Source organism: Aethalodelphis obliquidens, unplaced genomic scaffold (genome assembly GCF_003676395.1).
Source record: "Aethalodelphis obliquidens isolate GAN/ISIS:26980383/991018 unplaced genomic scaffold, ASM367639v1 scaffold74, whole genome shotgun sequence".
NCBI classification, from domain to species: Eukaryota; Metazoa; Chordata; class Mammalia; order Artiodactyla; family Delphinidae; genus Aethalodelphis; species Aethalodelphis obliquidens.
The window spans coordinates 4,330,391-4,357,313 of NW_020838018.1; the positions used below are offsets into that span (position 1 = coordinate 4,330,391).

At 39.1% G+C, this 26,923-nt stretch overlaps 1 protein-coding gene across 3 annotated transcripts in view; it reads right to left on the reverse strand.

Annotated features, from left to right (window-relative positions):
* Positions 1-3,421: 3,421 nt before the first annotated feature.
* Positions 3,422-26,923, reverse strand: part of SPTLC1 (serine palmitoyltransferase long chain base subunit 1) — a 74,815-nt gene continuing 51,313 nt past the window's right edge. The window contains exons 8-15 of one of the 3 annotated variants that reach the window (XM_027092111.1): positions 23,311-23,400; positions 17,741-17,848; positions 15,496-15,591; positions 15,041-15,137; positions 13,885-13,939; positions 9,750-9,867; positions 6,459-6,532; positions 3,422-4,829 (exon numbers count right to left, since the gene is read on the reverse strand). In XM_027092111.1, coding sequence (XP_026947912.1) covers positions 4,736-4,829; positions 6,459-6,532; positions 9,750-9,867; positions 13,885-13,939; positions 15,041-15,137; positions 15,496-15,591; positions 17,741-17,848; positions 23,311-23,400 — 732 coding nt within the window. In that variant the 3' untranslated portion in view covers positions 3,422-4,735. The other 2 variants (XM_027092112.1, XM_027092113.1) reach the window with 2 other exon arrangements.

Here is a 26,923-nt window from a genome sequence, read left to right on the forward strand (position 1 = left end):
GTCTTCAGTATTTGGGGTAGCTTCCATAAAGCAGTTGCAGGAAAAATCATGGACCTGGATGTCATGTAAGTCCTAAGCCCTCCTGGAGTGATTTCTTACTGAATCATGTAAGAGGTAAGAGATCTGCACTCCTGTATCGAGTTCTTTTTGCCAATTTGTCTCATTTACATTATTAATAATAATAATAACACATATTTTGTACTTACTACACATCAGGTGTGATTTAAAGTATTTGCATGTATCGTCTCACCTAATTCTCACAATGGCTCTGTGGGCTGGGGCACGATTACTCTCATTTCACAGATGTAGAAACTGAGGCACAGTCAGTTGAAGCCACTCTCCAGGTTCACACGGATGGCAGGTGGTGATGCTGGTTCTTGTCTAGATGACCTGACTCCAGGGCTTCCTCTGCACTGTGCATGGAACCCTCAGCAGCCTCCTCAGATGTCACGGGGTCTGTGGACTAAATGAGTGTGAGAGGACAAAGGGGCCCATGGTGACGAGCAGCATGGAGGGCGCCTCCAAGGAAGTTCTTGGAAGCCATTAAGCAGGGGAGAGATGGCGTGGGGCTCAGGGGGACAGTCGCTCTGAGGATAAGTACCAACAATCGGGGGAATGGAACCCTATATTTGAAGTTTTCTGGCTTGTGCATTTTCATCAAAATAGGATACTGGTTGGTGTGAGGCCGAACAAAGGGGCCTCCACATCCCCTGTGGGAAAGGTGTGTATGGGTAGTTCTTTCTCAGTGACAGAGGTCTGGAGCCAAGGAGAATTTTCCAACTTGGCCTGGGAAACACTATGACAGCAGGAGGATTTAAGATAATTCAAATATAGTCCTTCAGCCCAACTCTCTATTTCATAGAAAGAACTTGTTCAGTGAGGAGTAGGGTCTGGTCCAAGGACTCATGGCTATTGAGTAAATGAGCTAGGACCAGACCCTGTTCTGTTTTCGAATTTGCCTTGGGCTGCCTCCTGTTCTGTTCTGGCACGTGGGCCACGTGCACTCACAAACCGTGCACATCACAAAGGGGATGAGGAACCCAGCAGGAACCACCTCTGTGCTGAGGCCTGCCAGCCCATGCACGTCACAGACTTCCAAATGTTCATCATGGACAACACAGATAAGAGAGTATTTGCTGTAATGACTGGAAGAAAGTCAGTTCATTAGTAGTTACGTTCATTATCAGAGATTTGTACTTGATTCAACGGTTTCTAGTATATTCAGAGAGTTGTGCGCCCATCACCACAATCCGGTTTTAGAACACCTCCTGGAAAGGTCCCCGGGGCTGACAGTCTTCATCAGTCAATCCCATTCTCACCCCCAGCCGCAGGCAACCACTAACTTATCTTCATTTTACATTGCTCTGGACATTGAATATACATGGAATCACATAATTTCGTGGTTGTTTTCATCTGGTTTCTTCACTTACCAAAATGTTTTCTTTTTTGAGATTTATCCATTTCTTTTTATTGCTTTTATTTATTGTATTCCATTGTATGAATATACTGCTTTCTGTTTACTCATTCATCAGCTGGCAGACATTTGACTATTATGAATAATCCTGCTATGAATAGGGCTTCCCTGGTGACGCAATGGTTAAGAATCTGCCTGCCAATGCAGGGGACACAGGTTCGAGCCCTGGTCGGGGAAGATCCCACATGCCACGGAGCAACTAAGACCATGCGCCACAACTGCTGAGCCTGTGCTCTAGAGCCTGCGAGCCAACTACTGAGCCCACGTGTTAAAACTACTGAAGCCCGCGCGCCTAGAGCCTGTGCTCCGCAACAAGGGAAGCCACTGCAACAAGAAGCCCACGCACCACAACAAAGAGTAGCCCCCGCTTGCTGCAACTGGAGAAAGCTCGCACGCAGCAACGAAGACCCAATGCAGCCAAAAATAAATAAATAAAATAAATTAAAAAAAAATCTTATGAATACTTGTGTACAATTTTTTGCACAAACATGTTTTTCTCTTGGAAGTGGATTTGCTGGCCCACATGACAAATTTATATTAAGAAACTGCCAAACTTTTCCAAAGTAGTTGTACCATTTTACCTTTCCACCAACAATGTAGTTTCCAATTTTCTCCGCATCTTGCCAATATTTGGTGTTATCTGTCTTTTTGATTTTAGTCATTCTAGTGAGTGTGTAATAGTATCTCTTTGTAGTTTTAATTTGCATTTCTCTGATGACTAATGAGGTGGAATACGTTTTCATGAGTTTAGATATTTGAATGTCTCTCTTGATGCAATGTCAAGTCTTTCACCATTTTAAAATTATGCTTTTGGATTTCTTATTTTGGGGCTGTGTTCTTTATATTTATGGATACACATGTTTTATTACATATGATTGGCAAATATTTTCTCACAGTCTGTGACCTGTCTTCATTTCTTTCAAGCTGTCTTTTGAAGAACAAATTAAACAATGAATTAATGAAGCTTAATTTACTAATTTTTCCTTTTATGGCTTACGCTTTTGGTATTGTATCTATGTTTGCCTAACCAAAGATTTAAAATATTTCCTCCTGTGCTTTCTCTTAGAAGTTTCGTAGTTTTAAGATTTATATTTAGGCCTGTGGTCCACGTGTCCTAACCTGACTCAAAGCCCCACTTTTCCTGAGCTAGAGCCTTCTGTGGACAATAGAAAGGGAGCCGTTGTGGGTGGCTTCCTTCTCCCCTGGGGGCAACTGCTGAGTGGAAACCGGCTCAAAAGGTTTCCATGCTGCTCACCCAGCCACTGCCTTTCTAAACAGAGGTCCGTTGATAGAGCACTTCAGAACCCTCTCTCTCTCACTGTTTCTAAAACAGCAATTTGTAAACTGCTTGAGGTTTGAGATGACTGTTGTTTCTCAACATTTTGCTTGTTTCATACAAATTTATTGCTTCTAGTAGATATTTTCTGTGGTGTGTACTACCAGATTGTGGTCACTCTATAGCTTTAATATAAAGACTCTATTTTTGGTTCGTGTTGATGTGTTTCAAGGATTGAAGTTAAATAATGTGTGAGCATTAAATAATGTTAATAAAGTTAAATAATGTCCACCATCTTTTCCAGGAACGTCCAATCATTTTTTTTTTGAGTCCAATCATTTTTTAAATGTAGCAATAAACTAGATTATTGCAATTTTGACTTATAGAGTATTATAAAAGTAGCTGAAAAGTTACAATCCTAATCTGTCTATAAAAATAATAGGTCTGGTATTTTTGTAGTCATAAGTGGCCAAGGGTTAAATCAATAGGAACCAAGGAAATTTCAGATACTGTACATTGAAGAAAGGCACTAAGAAATTAAATTAATATTTTCCAAAAACCCCCACGACACAAACACACACACACACACACACACAGAGAATACTACCCTAGGCCCGCAGAATTTAAAATCAAGAGACTATTCTGTTGAATAGATTACATATGCAAAAGACTGATTATCAGGAATGTAGGTTTATTTCATTAAAAAACAAAACAAAACAAAACAAAACAGATTCATCCCCCAAAGAGTACTGTATCCTTTAAAGCAGCAGCAATCACAAGGCACATATGTACAAAATACCTCGGGCAAAATAGAAACTAAAAATTAAAAAAATATGTTATTTAAAAAGATGTTGAAGACCATTTGTTAATATGAACATATATTATAAAATGACATTTTTAATATAATTTTATTCCTTTCTCTTTAATAAGAGATGGAGTAATAGCGTATTATTTATGTAGTACCTTATGGCACATATCACAAACATTTATACCACCCGACTTGGTTTGCTAAAGAAAAAACAAATAGCTGAAACACAGCTTAAAAATTTTATTTTTAGTGCTTTCACATCTTTTTTAGATATCTGGAATTCATAAACTGAAAAGAAATAAAGGTCTCATTTTCTTTAGCTTAGAAAAAAAGCTTGTAGTTATACGTCCCTATACAAAAAACAACACATTCTAGATATTCTAAAATATCAAGGACATGATTTCTATTTTGGGATCATCACAATAATCCTCTTCTGAAAACAGATTAGAAGTCAACACATAACGAATGTACAGGTCAATTATACTAAAATAAAATAGCATTTGATTTAAATTATTGCTCACTTAGGAAGTATAATGACTATTCTCTGGTTAGGGATGCTAAGATTCACTGTTAGAAATGGTGCAACATCAGTATTTAGTGTATATAAAAATTATAGGATTCAAATATATTATAATGAAAAATTTATAATGATCACACATAAAGTATTCTTTATATATTAGCCACCATTGAGCTTCACATGACGAAGACTGAAAAAGATGTGGTTGAATTAGATCTTCAATACATTTTGTATCATATATGCTGAAGTGCCTCTAAGCTTTAATGTTGCAGAAAATTTTCTATGAGATATTAAGGAGTGCTCACAATCTTTATCATTAGAAGGGAAAGAAGATACACTGAAGCTCCATTTTTAAACAATGACAACAAAAAAAAGAATATAAAATACTAGTATTAATAAAACGTTTAAATAGTACTAAACAGCACAATTTAAATATCAATTATATGCTGTCATTAGTTTTTCTCTTAAGAAAATCAGTTCTTGGGCTTTTGGATTTGTTTTCTTTTAAGTACCCAGCATCCTTTTCATGGTCATACACTGAGTCGATATCCACACCATCTAGTGACACCCTATGTGGTTCCCGCAGGCCCCCTCTGGCTCACTCTGCAGTGACTCAGGTCTGTCTGCATGTTGCGTGGTGAGAGGCCACCAGGCCCCAGACTAAAGCAGCACGGTCTGGGCCACCTTGCTGATTGTGGTCGCAGCTTTCTCTAGTTCCTCTTCTGTTTGTTCCACTGTGACCACAACCCTAATGCTGAGAAATAATAAGGGACACAAAAGACAGTCAAATGAGAGTCTATACCAAGGGTCAGCCTGCCACCTGTTTTTGTGAATAAAGCTCTTCTACTGGAACATGGCCTACTGTCCATAGCCACTTTCTCACTGCCCCGGCAGGGTTGCGTAGTTGTGGCAGGGACCTTGTGTCCTGCAAGCTGAAAGTATTTTACTATCTGCTATTTACAGGAGTTTGCCGTTTCCTGCCTGGACTAGTAGCGATCTAGTCAAGGTAACCTTGCAGTAGGGCTCTGCCCAGGGCCGGCAGGAAACTCTGTCCTTTAAATCTACCGCTGCAAACAGTATCAGGCCCAAAGCAAGAAGTCAACGTTTCTCATATTAATGAGTGTGTGGTTGTTCATAAGTGTAATTCAATTAAGTCATATAGAGGTTCTACAATACTTTGATGCGAGGCAGAAATTTTCAAGTTTTCAGGAAACTGAAGACAAGAAATATCAGCCTGACAGGGCACTTCTACCCCTGTCCCTCTCACTCCCCTCTGCAAACATCTGCATCAGCCACTGGACACATACACACTGAGTTGGGCTGGGCCCAGAGTCCTGAGGGCACAAAATGACGGTGGCCCCTGTCCTCATGAAACACAGGATCACAACTTTGGATGGTGTAACTAGAACGGAGAGAGCAGGATCTTTAGGGTGCTTTCGAGCTGCTGCCAGAACAGTCTTCCAGAACCCAGCCCAGTGCTCCACGCCTGCACAGCGCTGACTTTGTGTGCTCTTGTGGGTCTCTCCCAGACTCTTCCAGGCTCCCTCTCCATGGTGCCTCTCAAACCTGTGCTCTGGGCTCCCCAGGTGCACCTGTAGGTCTCTACGCCACCGCAGACCCTGCTGGAAGGCCTGATGCCCACCCCAGCTTGTTTGATATGCTTGATTTTGCAGGCTTGGCTTAAGTGTCTCCTGTTCTAGGAAGCCTCAGCCCATCCCAGGCCAGAACTAACCATGCCCTCCTCCTCTGTGACCTCCCTGACCTGTGTCATGACCCTGAAACCCTCAAGCTCTGGGTGTCTACCTTCTTGGACTACACTGTTTAAGTGCTTAGGGGACAGAATCAGGTGTTGAATGAACGCCAATTTTAAATCATGAGTCAAGGTGCCTTCCCACTGAGGGCTGCTTGAACCTCTGTAGAGGTTTTCCCCACTGTCACTTTGCTTTTCCTTGGGTGTTTAATACATATTTGTCAGATGAAGTACCACATAGTGCTTGGGCCAGAGGTGGGATGAGCAGCAACCCCCAGACTGTGCCCCCCCCCACACACCGTAAGGACTATCCTGGTGGCGGAAACAGCTGGCCCAGCACATGCTACCGCAGCACAGTGGTAGGTCGTCGCCAATGCGAACCTGGGCTGTCCCAGTTCGTTCTTGGGATTGCAGATGTGTCATTAAGTTAATTACAGAGTCCTGAGGGCATTTTCAATTAAAATGGGAAAACATCTAGCTTAAGAACAGAAACAGGTGATGTTCTATCTTTTAACAATACACATTCTTCCTTATCTTGTGACAGTCTTTCAAAAAATTTCAAAACATAATACATTTCATACAGAGTTTAAAGTAGAAAACAATGACTCAGGTCATACTTTTAAGTCTACCAACCTTGGAGGAGGGAGATACTTCTCTTCTTTCTCCAGGTAGCGCGCCTGAGTTAACGCGATGCCTCTGTCCATGCACTGTATGAGGAAAAGGAATACATTTGCAACCTGGACTGCAGACACTGATCATTAAAACAGGAAGGTGCAGTGAAATGCTACTATCAATAGTAGTTTTAATTCATTTTTCCAATTATAACTGCTAGAAGACAAAACAAAATACCACAGAATCATCTTGAGAGCACTGTTCTACAGAACTTCCTGCAATAATGGAGGTGTTCGCCCTGTGCTGTCCAGGACGGCAGTCAGGGGCCCACGTGGCTCTCGGGCACTTTGAGATACGGCTAGTGCAACTGTAACACTGAACTTTGAATCTGACTTAATTTAAACAGCCATAGGTAACTAGTGTTTACCACTTTAGGCAAAGCAGAGTTAGGACAGGGGGAAACAGGACCAACAAAGCCCCGGAGGCTAACCAAGAGCTGCACTTAGTAACGCCAGCAGAATCATTTCAGAGAGGAACTGCTCACACGTCAAATATCAACAACACCTCTGATTCCCATGTGCTACACTCGGACACAGTGCTACCAAGCACAGAAGAGTCTGGTGTCACATTTTGCACAGCTTTCCAATACATCAGCTACCTGCCAACATTTTTTAAAAAATTAAATAATCGCTATCAAAATAAAGCATAAAGTCAGACGAGGGTAATGGTTTATAAGGGTTTCTCCTTGGGGTGATGAAACGTTTTGAAATCAGTGATGGCTGCACAACCCTGTGAGGATACTAAAAACCACTCAACTGTATACTTTAAAGAGTGAATTTTATGGAACGTGAATTGTATTTTTAAACAAATGAACAAACAAACTAACAGTCAGCTAGAGCAAGGGGTGTTGTAAAGGAAAGAACAATCACTGCCAGCGTGTGGCAGTGCAGGTATTTGCCTAAAGAGGGGCCATTCTGTAAGCTGTGAGGCAAGGTTTTCCTCTGCTAGGAAAAGATGGAAAACAATGGCAGGCAATGTCTTTTGCTGATTCTACATTCTGGAAGTCTACTTGGAAAAGTTAACTCCTTCTGCAAACATCTGGACTGGCTCTGTTTCTAGTCCTGTCTAGTTAAGAAACAGTATAAACCATAGCTCAGTTTGTAAAAACTGTTTTATCAGGAAGTCAACAAAAATTTGGCAGAACTGCTCAGTTCTGCAAAGCTTAAACAAGAACTACGGTGTCATGATCCTTTTTTCTCTTTCAAATATTGAAAAGAAAAAGCAAAGAGGAACAGGACAAAAGACTTATTAAGATGGAAGCTGCAATGATGCAAAGAAACTCTAAGAGTTTTCCTCTTCCTTCCTACAAATGCAGTTTCCAGATAGTATTCTGTTCCCTTCCCCAGAGCCTGTTCTCTCCTTATTCAATTCTCAAGGTGATTTCCTGAAGACAGCCAATATCCAGCGGGAGCCCACAGATGTAATTTTGGGATCTGTGAATTGTCCAGACTCACTTTTTCTTTTTGTTATGAGGATAACCTATGTAAGAGAAGTATCGAGTCACTTCATTCACATGCCCTTTCTGAGTCTCCCTCTGGAACAGAGTCGCAGTAAGACCTTAGCTGTCGCTACCTAGTGAGAAAAGAACCGAGGTGGATCTGACTGGAACTGACACCCTGGCACCTAGAGAAGGCCCACGTCCTGTGACACAAAGTCACCCTGAGGGGGGTTGGAGGGGAGGCTCTGGGATAATAACGGCGTCACCACAGACTCCAACATAGGACATGCAGCTTCACAAGGCTGCTCTGGCGGCAGTCAGCGTCAGTCACACCACCCGGCAACTCAGTTAGAAAACAAACTCAGCTGTCACATGAAGGTAATGTCATAATTTGACTCTTACTAGGCTTGTCTGTTCTGCTTATATTTGTTATAAATTTGTTTTGGTATTACATTTGTATAGGAGCTCTAATTAAAAGGATGTTGTTCTTCCTTTTATAGCTTATACATTTAAGTAATATGACAATAAAAACACCGAGGCAGTAAAAAAGGTCTGTGGGATGCTTTTCCCCTTTAAAGAGTTTTTTTTCATGTTTGCAGAGCTGTACCTGAGGAGACATCCGTGACATTTCCTCACCCAGCGAGGCGAGAGCCACTCCAGCCTGTTCATTCATAATCTGACACGTTTCCTTAATTAGGAATCTCATATTCTGGGTTTGGTTTTATTTTGTTTTAACTGACTCTGGAAGGCCACAAGTTGCAAGAAGCTCTCCACGAATCAATGCTCCACAAATTGCAAGAAGCTCTCCACGAATCAATGCCTGCAGGTACTGTGGTTCACACATCGTAGGGTACAGGTCAGCTGAAGCCAGAGGCTGGCTTAGCACCACAGTCTCCATACTGAGCAGCCACGTGACTGCCTGCTGTGCCACAGCCGGGCAGGGGCACATGGCAGACTTGACCGTCACTACTACCCTGATGCCTGGCAGCACGGACTCAGGGAAGGAGCCTCTGAAAGGAACCGTCAGGACAAGCAGGACAAGGAAATTCTCAAATACATACTCCACGTATTTCAGATTCAAGTACAAGGCAGCACCCCCCTCGGTGCTCAGTGCTGCAGGGCCACTTGACCATTCTTTAGAAGGAGGAAAGTGAGGAGAGAGGACTTGGGTGAAAGCAGCTCTACTGAACAGTAAAAGGCCAAGGGATCTTCCCTAGTGATGCGTTTCTTAGTTAATAACTAAGGTACACTTAGTAGTAAGACTTTCAGAAGTCAGACATTTAAATCAAGCTCCCAAGTTAGGCATGGTAAAGGAGTGGCTCTTCTTCCTTCCTTTTTGGTTACAAGATTATTTCGACCTGTTTCTGAGCTATGCTGGGTGTTCAGCCCCAGTCAGCTGTCCGGTGTTGTGCGCCATCACCATACACAATGCCATCCCCACCTACATGTGCAAAAGCCTGGCTTTGTAAATAGTAAGCAACTGGGTTTTCTGGAAGACTAATTATTCAGAGTGGAAGCAAAGTGTATTTTAATACAATGTGGCAAAGAACACAACTTCAATGTGAACTGAAAATTGACCCAATGGAATAACCTGCAGCCTGTCAGCAGAGACTGCTACAGACTCCACTGGGCAGGGACAGATGTCGGGAAGGCTGGGCATCGGAACAATTCCATGTCACCAGAGGGGTAACCACAATTTCTGTTGTACCCAATCTCTTAGGGCAAAGAGAGCATTCTTAAAAATGACCTTAAAAATTGCTTGGGTTCAGGGTAGAAGAGTACGAAGAGATTCACCCGAATAACTGGATACTCACTTGAGTTACTATTTCCTGAAGTAGTTTAACATCTCTTTCTCGACACCCAGTGCTCTCTTCCAGCTGGAGGTGAAATGCTGGAGAAATGGACTCACCCACCACTTTTAATCCAGAAATGCTGAGGAAGGGTAACACACACACAAGCATAAATCCTCTTCTGAGCTCAGATTTCTCACATATAAATAATTTTACAAAGTCTGCATTAAAGAAGGTGACAGAAACTTGGGACTTCCATGGGAAACATCATGTGGTGGGATTCCAGATCTGACAAAGGGAGGTAAAAATGCACGCTCTGGGCAGTGCTTCCTAGTCTAGGACACCCTGCAGCATGGCTGGGAAGAGGATTCCCGGTCCCGCGGGACCCTCCGGCTCACATTTCACAGAGAACACGTGCGTCATCCCCAGCCTCCCACCAGACGGTCTACGCGCCTCACCCACCTTGGCTGGGGCCAACCCCTCCTCGAGGGGCCCCTTGCAGGCCCACTCAGCCCTGGGCCTCTGCCCTGTTGCTTCCTCTCACCTGCTCTCTCCTGTTCTTGCAGGGTTAGCGCCAGACACGCCCGGTCCCAGGTCCAGGGGGGGCCTCCCTCATCACCCACTTTAGGGAAGTGTCTGCACCATCATTTTCTATTACCTCTGTTTCCTCCATGGATAACATATTATAATTGATAATGTTGCTTCCTTATTTTCTAAATCTTTAGTTTGTATCTTGTCTTTTATAAACAACAGGGATAATTTCTGACACTAAAATTTTATACTTTGATCACCAACAGTATATTTAGGTTGTAAAGCTGTCTTCTTGTGTACATGTTTAGTTTTAAATTTTTCTTGAATTACAATTATTTTCTTCTCTCTTAGGATTAACAGCACAGAAATCTGCTGTTTCTCAGGAAGGAAGGGAGATTTCTTTAGGGGTGAAAGCCTGTATTTTCAAATGATTATTGCAGTGTTATGAGAACAGTAGGCCATATAATTTAGCCATGTATGGTTTGATTTCTGACCTATCTCCTAGGACAAAAAGAGTGATACATGTCTATTTGAAATTGGGCTAAACATTTTAAATGGCTTTCATTTAGTCTGCTTTACCTGGAAAGATTTGCTTTTCCCTTAGAATGAAATGAGCACAAAAAGCACTTGCTGGCATATTCGATTCTTCAAACATGTTTAGGACTCAACAAGCTTTTACTGAATGACTACCTGTGCCGAGTATCACATGAAGTGAGGAAGCTAAGCTCACCTGCCTTTCAAACCACCCTTGAACATCATTAATTTGTGTCTACTTTCTTTAAATGTAATGCATCACAGTAGGATCTCTCAGTAAATCAGGCTGCAGATTTGAATCATGGAATCTTAGACTCTAGGGCTTCTGGAATATGGGGAAACCTTATAGATCAGTTGTTTTACTACTGTAGAAACTAAGAAATATGCTTTCAAAACCCATTTCTTAGGTGAATTTTGAATGTGTTAAACTTGTACACAAAGAAGTATTAATTGTTTTAGGTCATGTACTCTCAGGGAGAACTTAAAAAATTACTTTTCAAATTGCATTTCATATGAATTAAATGGCCTGGATTTTCCTTGATACAAACAAGGCACCTATAAGCCCAATCGAGCTTATTATTTGATCAAATGGGCTCATCTCACATGTTAGGTGGAGCAAGTTGGTGTGAGAAGGAATGAAACAAAATGCCCTCTTTCTGGCTGCCTGGATGCTGCATTAAAGTTTAACTAAAACCAAATGGACAGAGAATTATAACTTGAGTTCAGAAAGTTAGAAGTTGTGTTTCAGAGCCTGTTATACTTAAAAAAAGCATTTCTGGAGAGCACATTATTTACCATATTATTTTACCCATTTTACCAAATGGAAATACTAAACACTGGTCTAGGTCCTAGGGACAGAACAATCAACAGTTCAGACGTGGTCTCCATCATGTGCTTAGTGTGGGGAAAGCGCTGGACATGAAGAGAAGCAAATCACTGATTAGAGGAGACTAAAAAAAATTACTTAGAACGGAACACTGAAAATACTTACTGCCTTTGAAATGTTTATCCTTAAGATATTTATTGGAAAATAATAACACCAATAACCTAAATGTAAAAAGCTAAAAAAGAGTAAAAAAACACAATTCAATGAAACAAGAAAGTAGAGAAATAAGGAAAAAAAAATCAATCAGAGAAAACAAAATATGAGTAAAAAACAAAATCAAACTTAAAAAACGTGCTGGGCAAAATCCTGGGCAGATTATCATAAGAATGAAAACGACAGAAACAGAAAATAAAAAGGGGAAATAACAGACACAAGAGAGATAATCACAGACTATGCCCAGCCCAAAGGCCCCAAGTCTAGAGAGTCTTACAGAGGAGTCCTGCTCAACTTTGAAGAAACAAATAATCAAGCCTGGTCTTATACAATGGCTCCATAACGCAGGGAAGTGGAAAAACTGCTCAATACTTTATTGAGGCTACCACACATTGATTCCTAGGTTATGTAAGGTTGTTGTAACAAAAGATTATAGGCCCATTTAAATTATAAATATGGATATAAAAATTCAAAATTCTAACAGGGCAGAAAAATATACTGTAATCAAGGAGGGATTTACTCAGGAATGCAAGGATGTTTTAACATCAGAAAATACAGTCATCCCTCAGTAGTCACAGGAACATTCTGGGTAAAGTGCCGTAGAGGTGGGTTTCAGTAGTTTCAAGTGTACATGAGAGGTGAGGATGTGGAGAGGGCATAAACAACTCTGGAAAAAGACTGGCTATAAAGAGAAGCAGAGCAATGGGCTAGTTGCTAGAGGGGAGTATGGGGCCACAGGAAAGAAGAATTTAAGACAAGATAGGGCAGGGTGTACTTGAATGCTAATCAAATGACTCAGGAAAGGGGAGAGACTGAAGAGAAAGGAGAGGAGACAACCAAAGGCACTTGGTCCTTAAGAAAGAAGAGCTGTGATAGATGGAGGAACGTTTCTTTGGCTATAACACGAGGGAAGACTGGTTCGGATACCCGCAGGTGTGCAGGTCTGTGAGGGAAAATGAGGGAGTTCCCAAGCGACAGCATGAGGCAAGGCTGTCAGCTAAAACTGGGTGGAGTGAGACAGAGGGTTAGGGATTTTGGAGAGAAGAAAAAGTGTGAAAGAACTGGGAAAAGTAGAGGATTGGATTTAAAAAATAAACAAATTAACACTCATAGAATAAAGGGCATCTGAGGTAGGTGTTCATGAATTGACAGTGACTCCAATGTGCTAGGCTGAACTGGTTTATTAATATTTCATAAGCCAATGTAACTGGAAACAATAATCTCTCTCTACCATAAGACATACAAGGACTTTTGTTAGGATCAGAAAGTCAGACCCAACTTCAATTATTTCTCCCCCTACTTTATCGGGAACATCTGTGACCCGCTTATTTATTAACTGTCCTTTTTAGAAAAGTTTCTAGTTTCCATATCTGGCAATAGGGATAGGACTTCCATGACTGAGAAGGCAGGTTTCAACTTGGAAAGGCAAAAAGAAACCACAGGCAAGGTGAGATCATTTTCTGTAAGATAAGAAATCTGCCTGAAGATGTCACTAGCCTCAATTTTTTTCTCAATTCTAGAGGAATCTTAAAGAACTACTCTTGTGTTGTTAAAACAAAAGTAAACAGAACACTCATAAGGTTCACTTCTATTTCACTTGTTTCTTTTTCTTGAAGTAACTTAAAATAAATCAGTAATTTTCTAAAAAGCAGCATGGACAGTATGAACCCACTGTCATCCTTTTATCCTTACAAGATGTGTGGAGATTCGCCAGTGTTTATGCTGGTTATTTCTGGTGGCAGCATGTTGTGTTATTTTTTTTCATCTTTGTCACCTTCTGTACTGCTGTAGTATTTTACCAACGAGCTTGTATCATTTTTAGAAAAACAAAGTTATGATATTTTAAAACAATGACAAAATGAATGCTCTGGTTTCACACACAGAGACAAATTTGAATGAACTGTGTTTTTGGTTTCTTAGCTGCAATTTAGACAAGCTGACTCAAGCCTATTAAATGCACTGAAAACCAAAGAGGTGACATTCAAAATTTTTCACAAGTTGTTTAAATGTTGTGCAGATAAACTTTTGAGTTGGTTGAAAATATGTAAAACTCACCCTTGTAAAGCTTTATGAATTCGTTTGCACTTTTCCTTCAACACTGCAAAAATATCTGAAGGAAACAAATACATTAGTACATTTGGAAGACTGCATATACTAATCTAAAAATGTTTTTAAAGATCCAGTTCATCAATTTAAAATGCAGCAAATCCTTCTGCCCACTAATAACACACAAATAGACTTCCAGTAACTCCTCTGAAGGTCCCCAACTTTCATCTGTGGCATATACTAGCTGGCACCTGCTCACCCAACTTTCAGCAAAATCTGGGATGAGGTTTTCCACAACAAAACAATGGCTCTTGTTCTTATTAAGATACTATAAATTATCTGGCCAAGAACAAAAGGGTACAAATATATTAAATATTTCTGGACCCTAAACAATTTGGGAAAAAATAGACACTGCAGTAATGTTTATGATCTCTTCTTGATATTTTCACTTTCTTTTAAGGAAAATCCACAAACTGAAATATCTGAGGAGACAGGAGTGGCAGGTATCTGACAAGCAAGCATGTGAATGTGCACACAGAAACACTCACTTTTACTGATTCTCTGAATTAAAACCAATGCTGAATCTTTAGAAATTTATAAAATTTAAAATTACAAATACCAGGCCTGCTTTTCCATTTTCCTTTTAGCCTTTGGTGAGGAGGCGCTATCACAGCCCCAAACCACATTTTAAATTGAGTCGACTGCCCATTAAGCAAGCTTTAATAGTTGGTAAACCTGTATGGCCTCAGCACCAACTCATGAATCAAAGGCTGATGAGGAAAACTAGACAACAGTTATAAAATTATAAGTACCAAGAATTAGCATACTTCAGCTAATTTCTCAAAAAACCCTGATAAACTAAAGGATGACTGGCCCAGAGCTAGTCCCTCCTTTTCCTGGCATCTCTGCCCACCAAGGGAGCGAGCTTTGCTTTGGCTCTGCCTTCACCTCCAGAAACACGAGAGAAGCTCTAACCCGAAACCCTGAGGCAGGGACAAAACTTCTTCACCATCATTTTTCCCATAAATTGCCAGATAACGTAATTCAGAGCCAGAGCTTTGTCTGGGAAATCATTTCCTCCAGCTAATTTCTCCAAAAAGGCAAACCAGCAGCATGGCTAACATGACTTGAAATATCTTTGACTTCCTGTGTTTAAAGGTTATACCTGGATTTTCTTCCATGATGTTGAGGGCCTCAATTGCAGCAGCAGCTAAGAGGGGGGGTAATGAAGCTGAAAAGCAGTATCCCTGGCCGGAAAGTCGCTGAGAAGAAACACACAAGTTATAAAACATAAACACTTTTTTTTGTCTTTGTTTTCCTTTGGCTAAAAAAACTAAAGGCACCAAATCTCTGCACTCCCTATCAAATAGCACGTACAAATGGTAAGGTGGTAAGACCCAGGCATGTACAGAAGTTATGTAACAAAACCAAAACTTTTTTAGAAAGGGAGATAATTTCTAAATGTAAATATTTTGAATGATTCTTTAACAAATCTACTTCTAAATAAAAATTGTGTGACAAACTAAGTTAGAATGAAATTTTGTAATAGCAGTTACATTTTTAGTTGACCAATGGAGCAACAGGTTTCAGTTTTTACTTCTGTTTTTAAAAAGAACCCACCTGATGGTCAATTACAAAAGACCTGCCACAGCAGAAACCCCCAATAGAAGCAAGTGAATTCTCCATGTTGGCACTGATAAGATCAATATCATCAATCTGTCAGAAAAGAGGGACAGCGGGAGTTATTTCTCAATTTAAAGAAAAGTTGGGGGGAAAGGCCAATGTCAATCCTAGAGACAAAATTTCAGCACTAATCATGTCAACATCTGGATTCAAACTACCTCCTTGAAAATAAAGGGTAAGTCATACAAAATCAATCGTTAAAAGGACCGATGTTTCATAGCCCACCTCTGAAGATGTCTCACTTTATACTTTTTTGCCATTCCATCATTCATTGACAATTTATTCACCGTGGAAGAGCTAGATAAAAGATGAAATCTAAAGTTGTTTGATACTAAACATATTCAGAGGTACAAGATAAGATCATTTCCTTGCTAAAACAGTGGTCTCAGCTGTCCTTCTCCATAGAAGGTACTTGAGAGAAATAAAAAGAAATCTATCAGGGTTTTGAACACTTTGGAGCAAGTACTACATTCCATTTACCTTTTCTACCTTTTCAAAAATGAAATCAATTTATCCAAACATGATGGCAATGGGCCATCATGGGCTCTGACCAAAATGGACCAACTGGGCAGTAGATGAACCTAATGTGCCCACTGGGCTCCTGAGTACCCACTACATTCTCAACAGCTCAGCACTCCTTTGGTCCTCACCTTCTGCTCCAGCCCCCAGCACCAAGTTCCATCCTGCATACAGCAGCCATTCTGTAATTACTCACTGATGGCCATAATAATGACTGGTCAGATCACATCTGGTGTTTTCCCAAGTGTTCCACAGATCCAACAAGGAAACCTGTGCACTATTTTTTAACCTTTCATTATGAAAAATTTCAAACACATACAAAAGTATAAAGAATCCCCATCACCAGATTCAATAATTATCAACTTATGGACAATCCTGTTCCACGTATAAGCCCCCTACTGCCCTCTTCATTTCTTTGGAGCAAATCTCAGACTTTTTATGTTTTCATCTATAAATATTTCAGTGTGCATTTCTAAAAGATATGCACTCTTTCAAAAACATTACCACACTTAAAAAATGAAAAATTTCTTAATATCAAATACTGAGTGTTCAAGCGGCTGTCTCACAAAGCTTGTTTTTCACAGTATTTGTTTGAATTAGGGTCCAAATAAGGTTCATACATTCTGCACTCTTACTCAAGCCATTATAAATACTACCTCTGAGACAACTGCTGGAAGCAGTGAGAAACTAGAACAGTGAAATTAGATAGTGCTTTTTCCTTCTTTAAAATGTTCATGCCTTAAAAATTGCTCTGGTGTAAATTTTACTTGAATTACATTTCCATTTATCTTAAATTCTTCAGTGCATTTCATTGCCAAATGTCAGTTTGTCTTTGAAGAGTATGCTTCAGTCAACTTGGTGTGATATTCATTCTGCTCTACATTTTTCTCTAGGTCTGTATGGGTAGAGGGATGCAAATAATCTAAGGTGAGTTTATGTTTTATAGTTCAACATTTTAACACAAGTTGCAAAACTTTTATGCACAAGATTTGGAGAAAAGCTTCCTTCACATCAACCACACAGAGGTGGGTAAGGACAGGTTCTGCAGATGGGCCCACACTGTTCCTCTCCGAGGCTCTAGGAGCAAAACCCACTAAGAGTGGGGCTAGTTGAGGCGCATTTCCTTTCAGCAAAAGAAACAATGAAAAACTCACTCCAGTTGTCTGGGACCTTGAACGGCTTTGTGAATCCATGCTGGTGGTATTTCTATTTATATATATATATATATATATATATATATATATATATATATATATATCACCCCCATACACACAAATAAAAATACAGAATTTTAAATATTAGAAAGAACATCTTTTCACTGCTTTGATACTTTCTAAAGGACAACTTAGAGAATTCTTACTGATTTTAAAGAAAAAATGGAAGGCAAATTTAACTGTTTCTAGAGAAGAAACACTGAAAGCTGGGATCAAATGTTACCATGTAAACAGAACACAAATTCTATGATTAGCCACTGTGTTCCAAGGGAAGATAGGGACCCTGGTCTGGCTGACCCAATCCTCTGTGGGCTCAGTGAAGTGACAGACACCAAAGCTGCACCCTGCACATTGATGAGGAACACTGTCTTGTGCCCATGAAACCTGCCCAGCAGGATGGAACTGCATGGTTACTGTAAGAGGGAATGTTCCAAAAAAGGAGAGCTTACATCGATTCCAAAATGTTCAGTGACTCCTCGGCCATGCTCCCCCAGGACTCCAAACGAAAGGCTTTCCTCCAGAAAGATCCTTGCTTTATATTTGTATTTTAACTTAACCTAAGTGGTAAATAAACACAACTTTAAAATACTGAAAATTCATAAAATTCATATTTGTGAATCTGCCTACATGCTAAAATTTATTTGTAACCTCCAAATCGATACTTAGGGCATATTTGCAGGGTGGTGAAAAACTTTGAGTCACCTGAAATGCACCTTCCCAGCTGAGTTAACAGGCTACTGCTTCAGCTTATATTGCAAACAAGTGTCCTTTTCACATTCTGTTTACTGCCACATTTTTCGCATTTTGTGCTTTTCTTTGTGATTTTGTTGTTTAAAATGGCCCCCAAGCACAGTGCTGAAGTTTGGCCTAGAGTCCCTAAGTGCAAGAAGGCTGTGATGTGCCTTATGGAAAAAATGTGTGTGTTACATAAGCTTCATTCAGGCCTGAGTTATAATACTGCTGGCTGTGAGTTCAATATGAATAAATCAACGATACATATTAAATAAGGTGTCTTTAAACAGAAACACATATAAAACAACGTTATGTATTGAGTGGCTGATGAAAATGTTGTGACTAGAGGTTTGCAGAAAACTAACTCTGTATTTGCCCTAGGAGCAAAAGTTCAGTATTTGCAGCAGTTTTACAGAACATAAATACACACACACACACACACACACACACACACACACACACACTTTATAGAACATAACTACCATGAATAATGAAAAATAACTGTATTTTAGATGCTCTAAAATGGTTCAATTTAACTCAGTAATACAGACAGCACAATGCCAATTTTTAAAGAAGGAACTGTTAAGACATTATGAGTACAGACATGTAATCTATCTGTTAAATACTGGTCTGATTATACATAAAAACTCCTAGAGAAATGTTGTAAATATTCTTCCCTCAGAGGCACTGTTCCAATTTAGATTCATTTTTTTAATCCAGAAAAAGTTTTCATTAATATGTTTTTTAATCTTATTTTTCCCCCTTTGCTTTCTGGCTTATAAGAAAGTCCTTTCCCATCTAAGGTTTAGATGCATATTTATCTATATGTTCTTCTAATTATTTCATAAATTTTTTGGTTTATACATTGGGAGGCTGAACATATGTACAGATTTTTTCCCCCTAGTGTTTAACTGATTTACCCCTTTATGATATGTATGTGATAAGTTTCACAGCTGAATTAAAATACAGTGATTATCAACCACTAAATTTTTATATATATAACATGAGAAGTTGGGCTCTTAAATCTTTCCATGACTCATGTAATCTTCTCTCGTGCCAGAATCATAATTTTAGTTATTAAATGTTTAATTACTATCATTTTTTCCACTGAAACTATAGAAATAATGCACAGAAATATATAAGATGGGTTGATGTCTCATATCCTGAGTCTGATAATTTATTTTTTAACCATCAAGATTTTACAGGCTAATCTTGTGAATCAACATGAAACTGGGAGAGGGGTCCTCACTGGGCTTTTAGCTGAGTTTTCATTAACAATGAACAAATTGATTTGGGGAGAATTACAACTTTTCAATACTGATTCTTTCCCATCCATTAATATGAGGTATTATATGAGTGAGATAGTTTCTAAAAACTATGTTTTAGAAAATATTTAATAATATCATCACAGTACTGGAACACAAATAGACAAGTAAAACAAAACAGGAATCCTTTTGTCAAACCCTAATTTGTATCCTGTAATTTTACATACTAAGTACTTTAGGTACTTGATCTGTTCCTACACTTTACATTTTGTTTCATTGGCTATATATTTGCCCATCAGTACTGCTTTATTATTGTACCCCTGTAACATACAGTTCTAGTATCTTGTGGCCGACTATCTCTCCTACATTATTCTATCAGTCTTTGACACTCACAAAAGGAAGGAGAGGAAAACAAATCATCTCTTTTACTGACATTTAGGATGTATCTAGATTTCCTCAAGAAATAGTGAAAAACTAAAAAAATAAGATATGAAACCTTTATTTTGAATCCCTACTCAATTGATGGACTCATAGATTCAGATTTTAATGGTCAAATGCAATGGTGGTTTATTACAGGAAAATCAGTGTAATACATCATATTAATAGAATGAAGGATAACCACATGATTAACTCAGCTGAGGCAGAAAAAGCATCTGACAAACCCCAAATCTCTCATGAGACAAGCATTCAACAAATAGGAAATAGGAGGGAACTTCCTCAACTTGATAAAGGGCATTTATGGAAAACCCACAGCTAAAATCATACTCAATGGTGATGGCCTGAAAGCTTTCCCCTTAAAGAGCAGGAATGACACAAGGACACTCACTCTTGTCACTTCTAGTCAGCTCTGTACTGGAAGTTCTAGCCAGAGCAATCAGGCAAGAAAAAAAAAGAAAAGCATCCATCCTTGGAAAGGAAGAAGCAAAACTAGCTCTATTCACAGATGACATGATCTTATATACAGAATACGATCCACAAAAATACTGTTTCAGCTAATAAACAAGTTCAGCAAAAGCTGAACGATGCAAGATCAATACACAAAAGTCATCTGTATTTCTATAATTAGTAGTGAACAATCCAAAAAGGAAATTAAGAAAACCATTCCATCGATAATAGCATAAAAAAGAATAAAATACTTCGGAATAAATTTAACCAAAGAGGGGCTTCCCTGGTGGTGCAGTGGTTGAGAATCTGCCTGCTAATGCAGGGGACACGGGTTCGAGCCCTGGTCTGGGAGGACCCCACATGCCGCGGAGCAACTAGGTCCGTGAGCCACAACTACTAAGCCTGCGCGTCTGGAGCCTGTGCTCCGCAAAAAGAAAGGCTGCGCTAGTGAGAGGCCCGCGCACTGCGGTGAAGAGTGGCCCCCGCTTGCCACAACTAGAGAAAGCCCTCGCACAGAAACGAATATGCAACACAGCAAAAATAAATAAATTAATAAACTCCTACCCCCAACATCTTCTTAAAAAAAAAGAAAAATGTAACCCAAGAGGTACAAGACTTTACAGTAAAAACCACAAACAATACTGAAAGAAACTGAAGAAAACTGAAATAAATGGAAATACATTCCATGTTCATCAATGACAAGACTTAGTATCATTACGACGGCAATACTTCCCAGAGTAATCTAAATATTCACTACAATCCCTATAAAAAAATCTCAATGTAATTTTTTACAGAAATGGAAAAGCTGATCCTAACATTCAAATGGAATTTCAAGGGACGCCAAATAACCAAAACAATCTTGAAAAAGAACAAAAATGGAGAACTCACGTCTTGATTTCAAAGTTTACCACAAAGCTACATGAATTAAGTAATTAAGCATGGTACTGGCATAAGGCTAGACATATAGACAAATGGAATAGAACTGAGAGTTCAGAAATAAACCCATATACCTACAGTCAATTGATTCGGCAAGGGTGCCAAGACCATTCAATGGGAAAACAATAGTTTCTTCAACAAATGGTACAGGGACAAATGGATAACCACATGCAAAAGAATGAAGCTGAATCCCTCTCTCACAGAATATACAAAAATTAAGTCAAAGTGGATCAAAGACCTAAAATAAGAGTTAAAACTATAATAATCTCAGAAGAAAACACAGGGGTGTATCTTCATACCCTGCAATATATTTCTTAGATATGACACTAAAAGCACAAGCAACAACAAAAAACTACATAAATTGGACTTTGCCAAAATTAAAAACTTTTGTGCATCAAAGGACACTATCAAAGAAATGAAAAGACAACCTATAGAATGAGAGAAAATATTTGCAAATCACGTACCTGGAAAGGGTCTAGTACCCAGAATACATAAAGAACTTTACAAAAAGACAACCCAGTTTAAAAATGGGCAAAGGACTTCTACAAACATTTCTCCAAAGATATACAAATGGCCAACACAAGAAAAGTGGCCCAACACTATTAGTCATTCATGAAATGTAAATCAGAAATGCAAATATACTTCACACCCACTAGAATGGCAAAAATTTAAAAAAAAAAGTATACATTGGTAAGGATGTGGAGAAACTGAAACCCTCCTCCATTGCTGGTGGGAATGTAAAATGGTATAAGCCACTGTGGAAAACAGTATGGCAGTTCCTCAATAAGTTAAAAATAGCATTACCACATGATCCAGCAATTACACTGCTAGGCACATACACAAAAGAGTTGAAAACAAGGATTCAAACAAATACTTGTACATGAATGTTCACAGCAGCACTATTCACAAATGCCAAAAGGTGAAGCAATCCAAGTATCTGTTAACAAAAAAACCAAAATGTGATATACCCACACAATGGAATATTACTTAGCTTTAAAAAGGAATGAAGCGAAGAGTAGCCCCTGCTTGCCAAAACTAGAGAAAGCCCACACACAGCAACGAAGACCCAACGCAGCCAAAATTAAATAAATTAAAAGAAAAAAAGAGGAATGAAGTACTGATAAATGATGCCACAAATTGGATGAACGATGAAAACATTATAAGTGAGTGAAGCCATAGTCATATATTATATGATTCCATTTATCAGAAATACCCAGAATAGGTAAATCCATACAGACAGAAAGCAGACTGGTGGGGGCTGGGGGCAAGGAAAAATGCGGAGTGATTGCTTAATGGGTACTGGGTCTTCTCTGGGAGTGACAAAAAAGTTTTACAACTATCTAGTTGATGAGTGCACAACACTGCGCACGTACTAAATGCCACTGAACTCTACACTCTAAAATGGCTAGTTTTATGTTATGTGAATTTCACCTAAAAAAAAATCTCAACAGTCATGGTTTCTAAAGACAGTGTACTGTATCCCCTTTTAAAAAGCTGAGTTTTAAAAAGTACATATTATATGATTTCATTTATACGAAGTTCTACAAAAAGCAAAACTACAGGAACAGAAAGCAAGTCAACAGTGGCTTGCAGCCAGGAATGGGGTACTGATTACAAAGGGGCATGAGGGACTTCTGGAGTGACAGAAATGTTCTATATCTTGACTGTGGTGGTGGTGGTGATAGGGGAGTATACATCTGTCAAAACTTATCGAACTGTACACTTAAAGTGAGTATATTTTATTATGTGTCAATTATACCTCAATAAATTTGGTTTTATAAAACTCAGTCTTGGGCTTCCCTGGTGGCGCAGTGGTTGGGAGTCTGCCTGCCGATGTAGGGGACGTGGGTTCGTGCCCCGGTCCGGGAGGATCCCGCATGCCACGGAGCGGCTGGGCCCGTGGGCCGTGGCCGCTGGGCCTGCGCATCCGGAGCCTGTGCTCTGTGGCGGCAGAGGCCACAGCGGTGAGAGGCCCGCATACCGCAAAAAAAAAACAAAAACAAAAAACCTGTCTTGATTACTCTTTAAAGGTCAGGGTTGGCATTTAACGTTAATCTACTTCCCTAGTATGATCAGAATTTGCTTATGATACCTATTAAGCAAAGCAGTGCAGACATTATACATTAAAAATGGTCATAAACAAAAGGCCTAAGTGCCAAATAGTCTGAATACTAAAATAATAAATAAACATGGTTGCTCACCAATTCTGGAAGAGGGCAAATAGTTCCAGTATTCATATACAACCCTTCGACTACGATGAAACGTCGAGTTACACGAGCCTTGCGAGGATTCTTTAAAAGAAAAAAAAAGTAGATGTTTTAAATTTCAGTAACTCCAAATACATAATCTGTTATGTGCTCTCTAGCACTTTCACCCTACAAGATTTATTCACCAAGATAAATCAACAAATAGATAGTCAAACTAAATTAATTTCAAGCTCAAGGTTTGAGATCCTGTTATTTTGAGATGAAAAACAGTGCTTTCTTCTCTCAGACATGTTTTCAGGTCACACAGTCAACTAGGAGGCCTCACACACAAACACAAACTGTTTAGACACTGAGAATACTAAAACACAAACAAAACCCTCCAAGCCCAGAATGACTGGGAAGGGACCCAAGGGAACTTTCTGGGGGAGATGGGGACGTTTTATGTCATGATGGGGGCCATGATACCTGGGCTACACGGGTATAACCACTGGTCAAAACTGTATAACTAGGACTAATGTATTTCAATGTTTGTAAATTTTACCTAAAATAAAAAGAACTCTAATGATGATGACAATCATCATCATCACAGAGATTGAGTGGGGAGTTAGGCGAAGGTTCAGATGATACAAGAATGGCAGAATATTGAAAACAAAGCCAGGAGAAGGGTACAGGGGGCTTCACTATACTACCGTCTCCTTTGAATGTGCCAGAAATTTTCCTAATAAAAAGTTAAAAAACAGACAAACCCTGATCTCCCTTATTTACCAAAAAACAGATGAAACCCTTTTCCTTCCTTACTCCTCACTACTGGTTCAAGTAAAACTGGACCATGACCTCACCCAGTGACGTTCGAAGGTGGTGCAGTGGAGGGACTCTTTCAAGTAACACACACCTTCCCACAACCCACTGATGTCATATCACTAATAAACCACTCCCATTGCTGAATTTGTAGATGTTTCAGGTACACTGCACTGAAAAAATTCCACAGAGTTTGCCGCCACCTTTCTACTCAAAGGTTTCTTGCCTCTAAGCTTCTAATGAACAATTAGAAACTCAAATATCAGAGCTATTCTTTAAGGGGTATTTTAGAACCCACAGCTGTATGTTAATGCTCAGAAAAGTGTCGGCTGAAGCATGCAAAAGTTTACATCATTCTTGGTCATCTTCACTCTGTCACTAACTCAAACCTGAAGGCTGTGGGTCTGCTGGGAGGTCACAGCTGAGGACATGGGGGCATCCCGCCTCTCCCTGCCTTTAAAAAACAAAGTATCTTTCTTATGATCTTAAAATACTCAATAAAGGAATATTTTGTTTTTGGAATATTCTTGGGAAATGGAAAAGTACAAAAAAGAATTTAACAAATGAGCTCGTTACACCACACACTAGTAACTTTTTCTTGTAACTACATATCTTTGTGAATTACCTTGTTCAAATCAGGGTTTTAATCATTCTAGGACGTGAGGTTTTAAAATATTATGTTGTGAACATTTTCACATTATTTAATATTATTTAAACCATGATTTTAATGGAGATTTAATATTCCACCTTGTAGATATACCGTAAATTATTTAACTACTCCCACAGTGTTGGATTTAGGTTGTTTCCCTCATTTTGTTTTTTTACATCACGTGAATGCCCTTCGATCTTTGACACCACTTCTGATTCTCTTCTAAAGACAGCACTCCAGAGGGTATGGATATTTAAGAATCCCAGAATATACCTGCCCATTTACCCTCTAGAAAGGCTGTGCCAACTGAAGCTCTCCTCAGAGTTTTTGGAAGGCCCTTTGTATCCTCACATACATCAGTGTGGCAGTGATTATTACCATAAAAAGTTTTCCCTAATTGGACAGGCAAAACCTCTTACCCTAATTTTTGTAATTGTTAGTGAAGTCAGCCTATTTTCTATTTGCTCAGTTATCTGCATTTCTTCTATGAACTGCTGTTTTTATCAACTTTTTTTTTTTTAAGAAGGATTAATAGGGGATAAGAGAACTCTATAAGAAAAGGAATGAAAAAACATATGAACCCCATTAGTTGGGAAACTGACAAAAAGAGTTTGATCCAAACTCAGATTATTTAACTTACTTTCAAAGGAAATATAAGCATCTAAGTACAAAATATTTAAAAATTTAACATTTATTATTTTTGTGAAAACAAAATTAAAAAAGAATTATTTCTAAAAACCAAAATGTAAAGTAATTCAGAAAGCCTACTCTTGGCAGGAATACGTAGTATAAATTAATTGGTAAAAAGGTAAAAACTATAAAACGGAAATAAATTTTAAGATAACTTTGTTATTCATTAAAAAAAAAGTCCCACAGATTATAAATCTTACACAACACACACACAGAACTTGAATATGTTGTCTTCCAAATTTGTACAATGCTAACTTGGCAAAGTAACTCTACAGCAGACTGGTTCATTGGTCACACTTTCTAAGGCAGTGTTTTTCAATACGGTAGCATTCCATTACTGAATCAGAAAAGGGACATATTTTTACAATCTGTAGAAAAAATTCATCGGTGGAATGGTCTCAATTTTAAGATTTTCCCTATAGATTTTTCTAAATTGTATAATTATAAAACACTGTCTATAGCACACTCAGCATAAAATAGCATAAGTCTATACATATTCATCACAAGAATATGTATAATCATGAAGTGCTGCTCTTAGGCTATCACCTCAACAAAGATGATAGAATCCAAAAGGAATAATGCAAATATCTGGAAAAATGGAAATTAACACAAAATTAAGGATGTGATGACCATTTTTATCAGTTACTCTAGTAACGGATGAGTTACACTGGGAAAGTCCACTTGAAAGTGGTGTTTGAGACAAAGGATGTGGTGAATGGGTTCCCAGTACAATCCACACACAGTGGTTCCTGATGGAGAACCACAGACCACAGAACTACGTTCTCTGATCATGTTGTCAGGGGCAAATAAATGCTAATTCTAACAGTGATGCTTTGAACACGATTCCTCTGTTCCACTCTCTATCAGAACAACAAGGAGCAAGTTCCACCTGCCTAATTCCCTCCCTGTTCCAAGGGACTACACAGGTGCTTGAGAAGAAGTGTAAATAGGTTGCAAGGTAGAAGGAAACCATGCTTGAGGCAGCTGCTTCCCACAGGGAGCAGCTGCTCAGAGATCTGGGATGAGGTTGGGGTAGGGAGAAAGAGTCTTCACTTTGTTCATAAATTCATAAATTAAGATCTGCCGCCATAGTGTCTTCCGGTGAATTGATACATGATTTATTCTAATATGAATAAGCCTATTTTGAATTCACTAGATACATCTTGTTAATGCCCTAATGAGTTCTGTTGTTACTTCTGTAGAGTTGAGTGTACATCCCTCCACCCCCAAAATGCATGCTGTTTTTCTTTCTCTCTTTTAGAAAGCTGTCTAGAGAACCTTCCCTCAAATTTGCCATATATAATTATGGCAATGATGAGGCAATTACTATCAGGCTTGACTCTCTAATCTGAGGTACATTTAATAAGTAGAAACACCCTTATTTAATGTCCAAATGTGATCCACAAGCAAGTTTTCATGACAAATTACCATTTCACTTATAATTCAGCTGGTTAGAAAGTACAAAAGAAC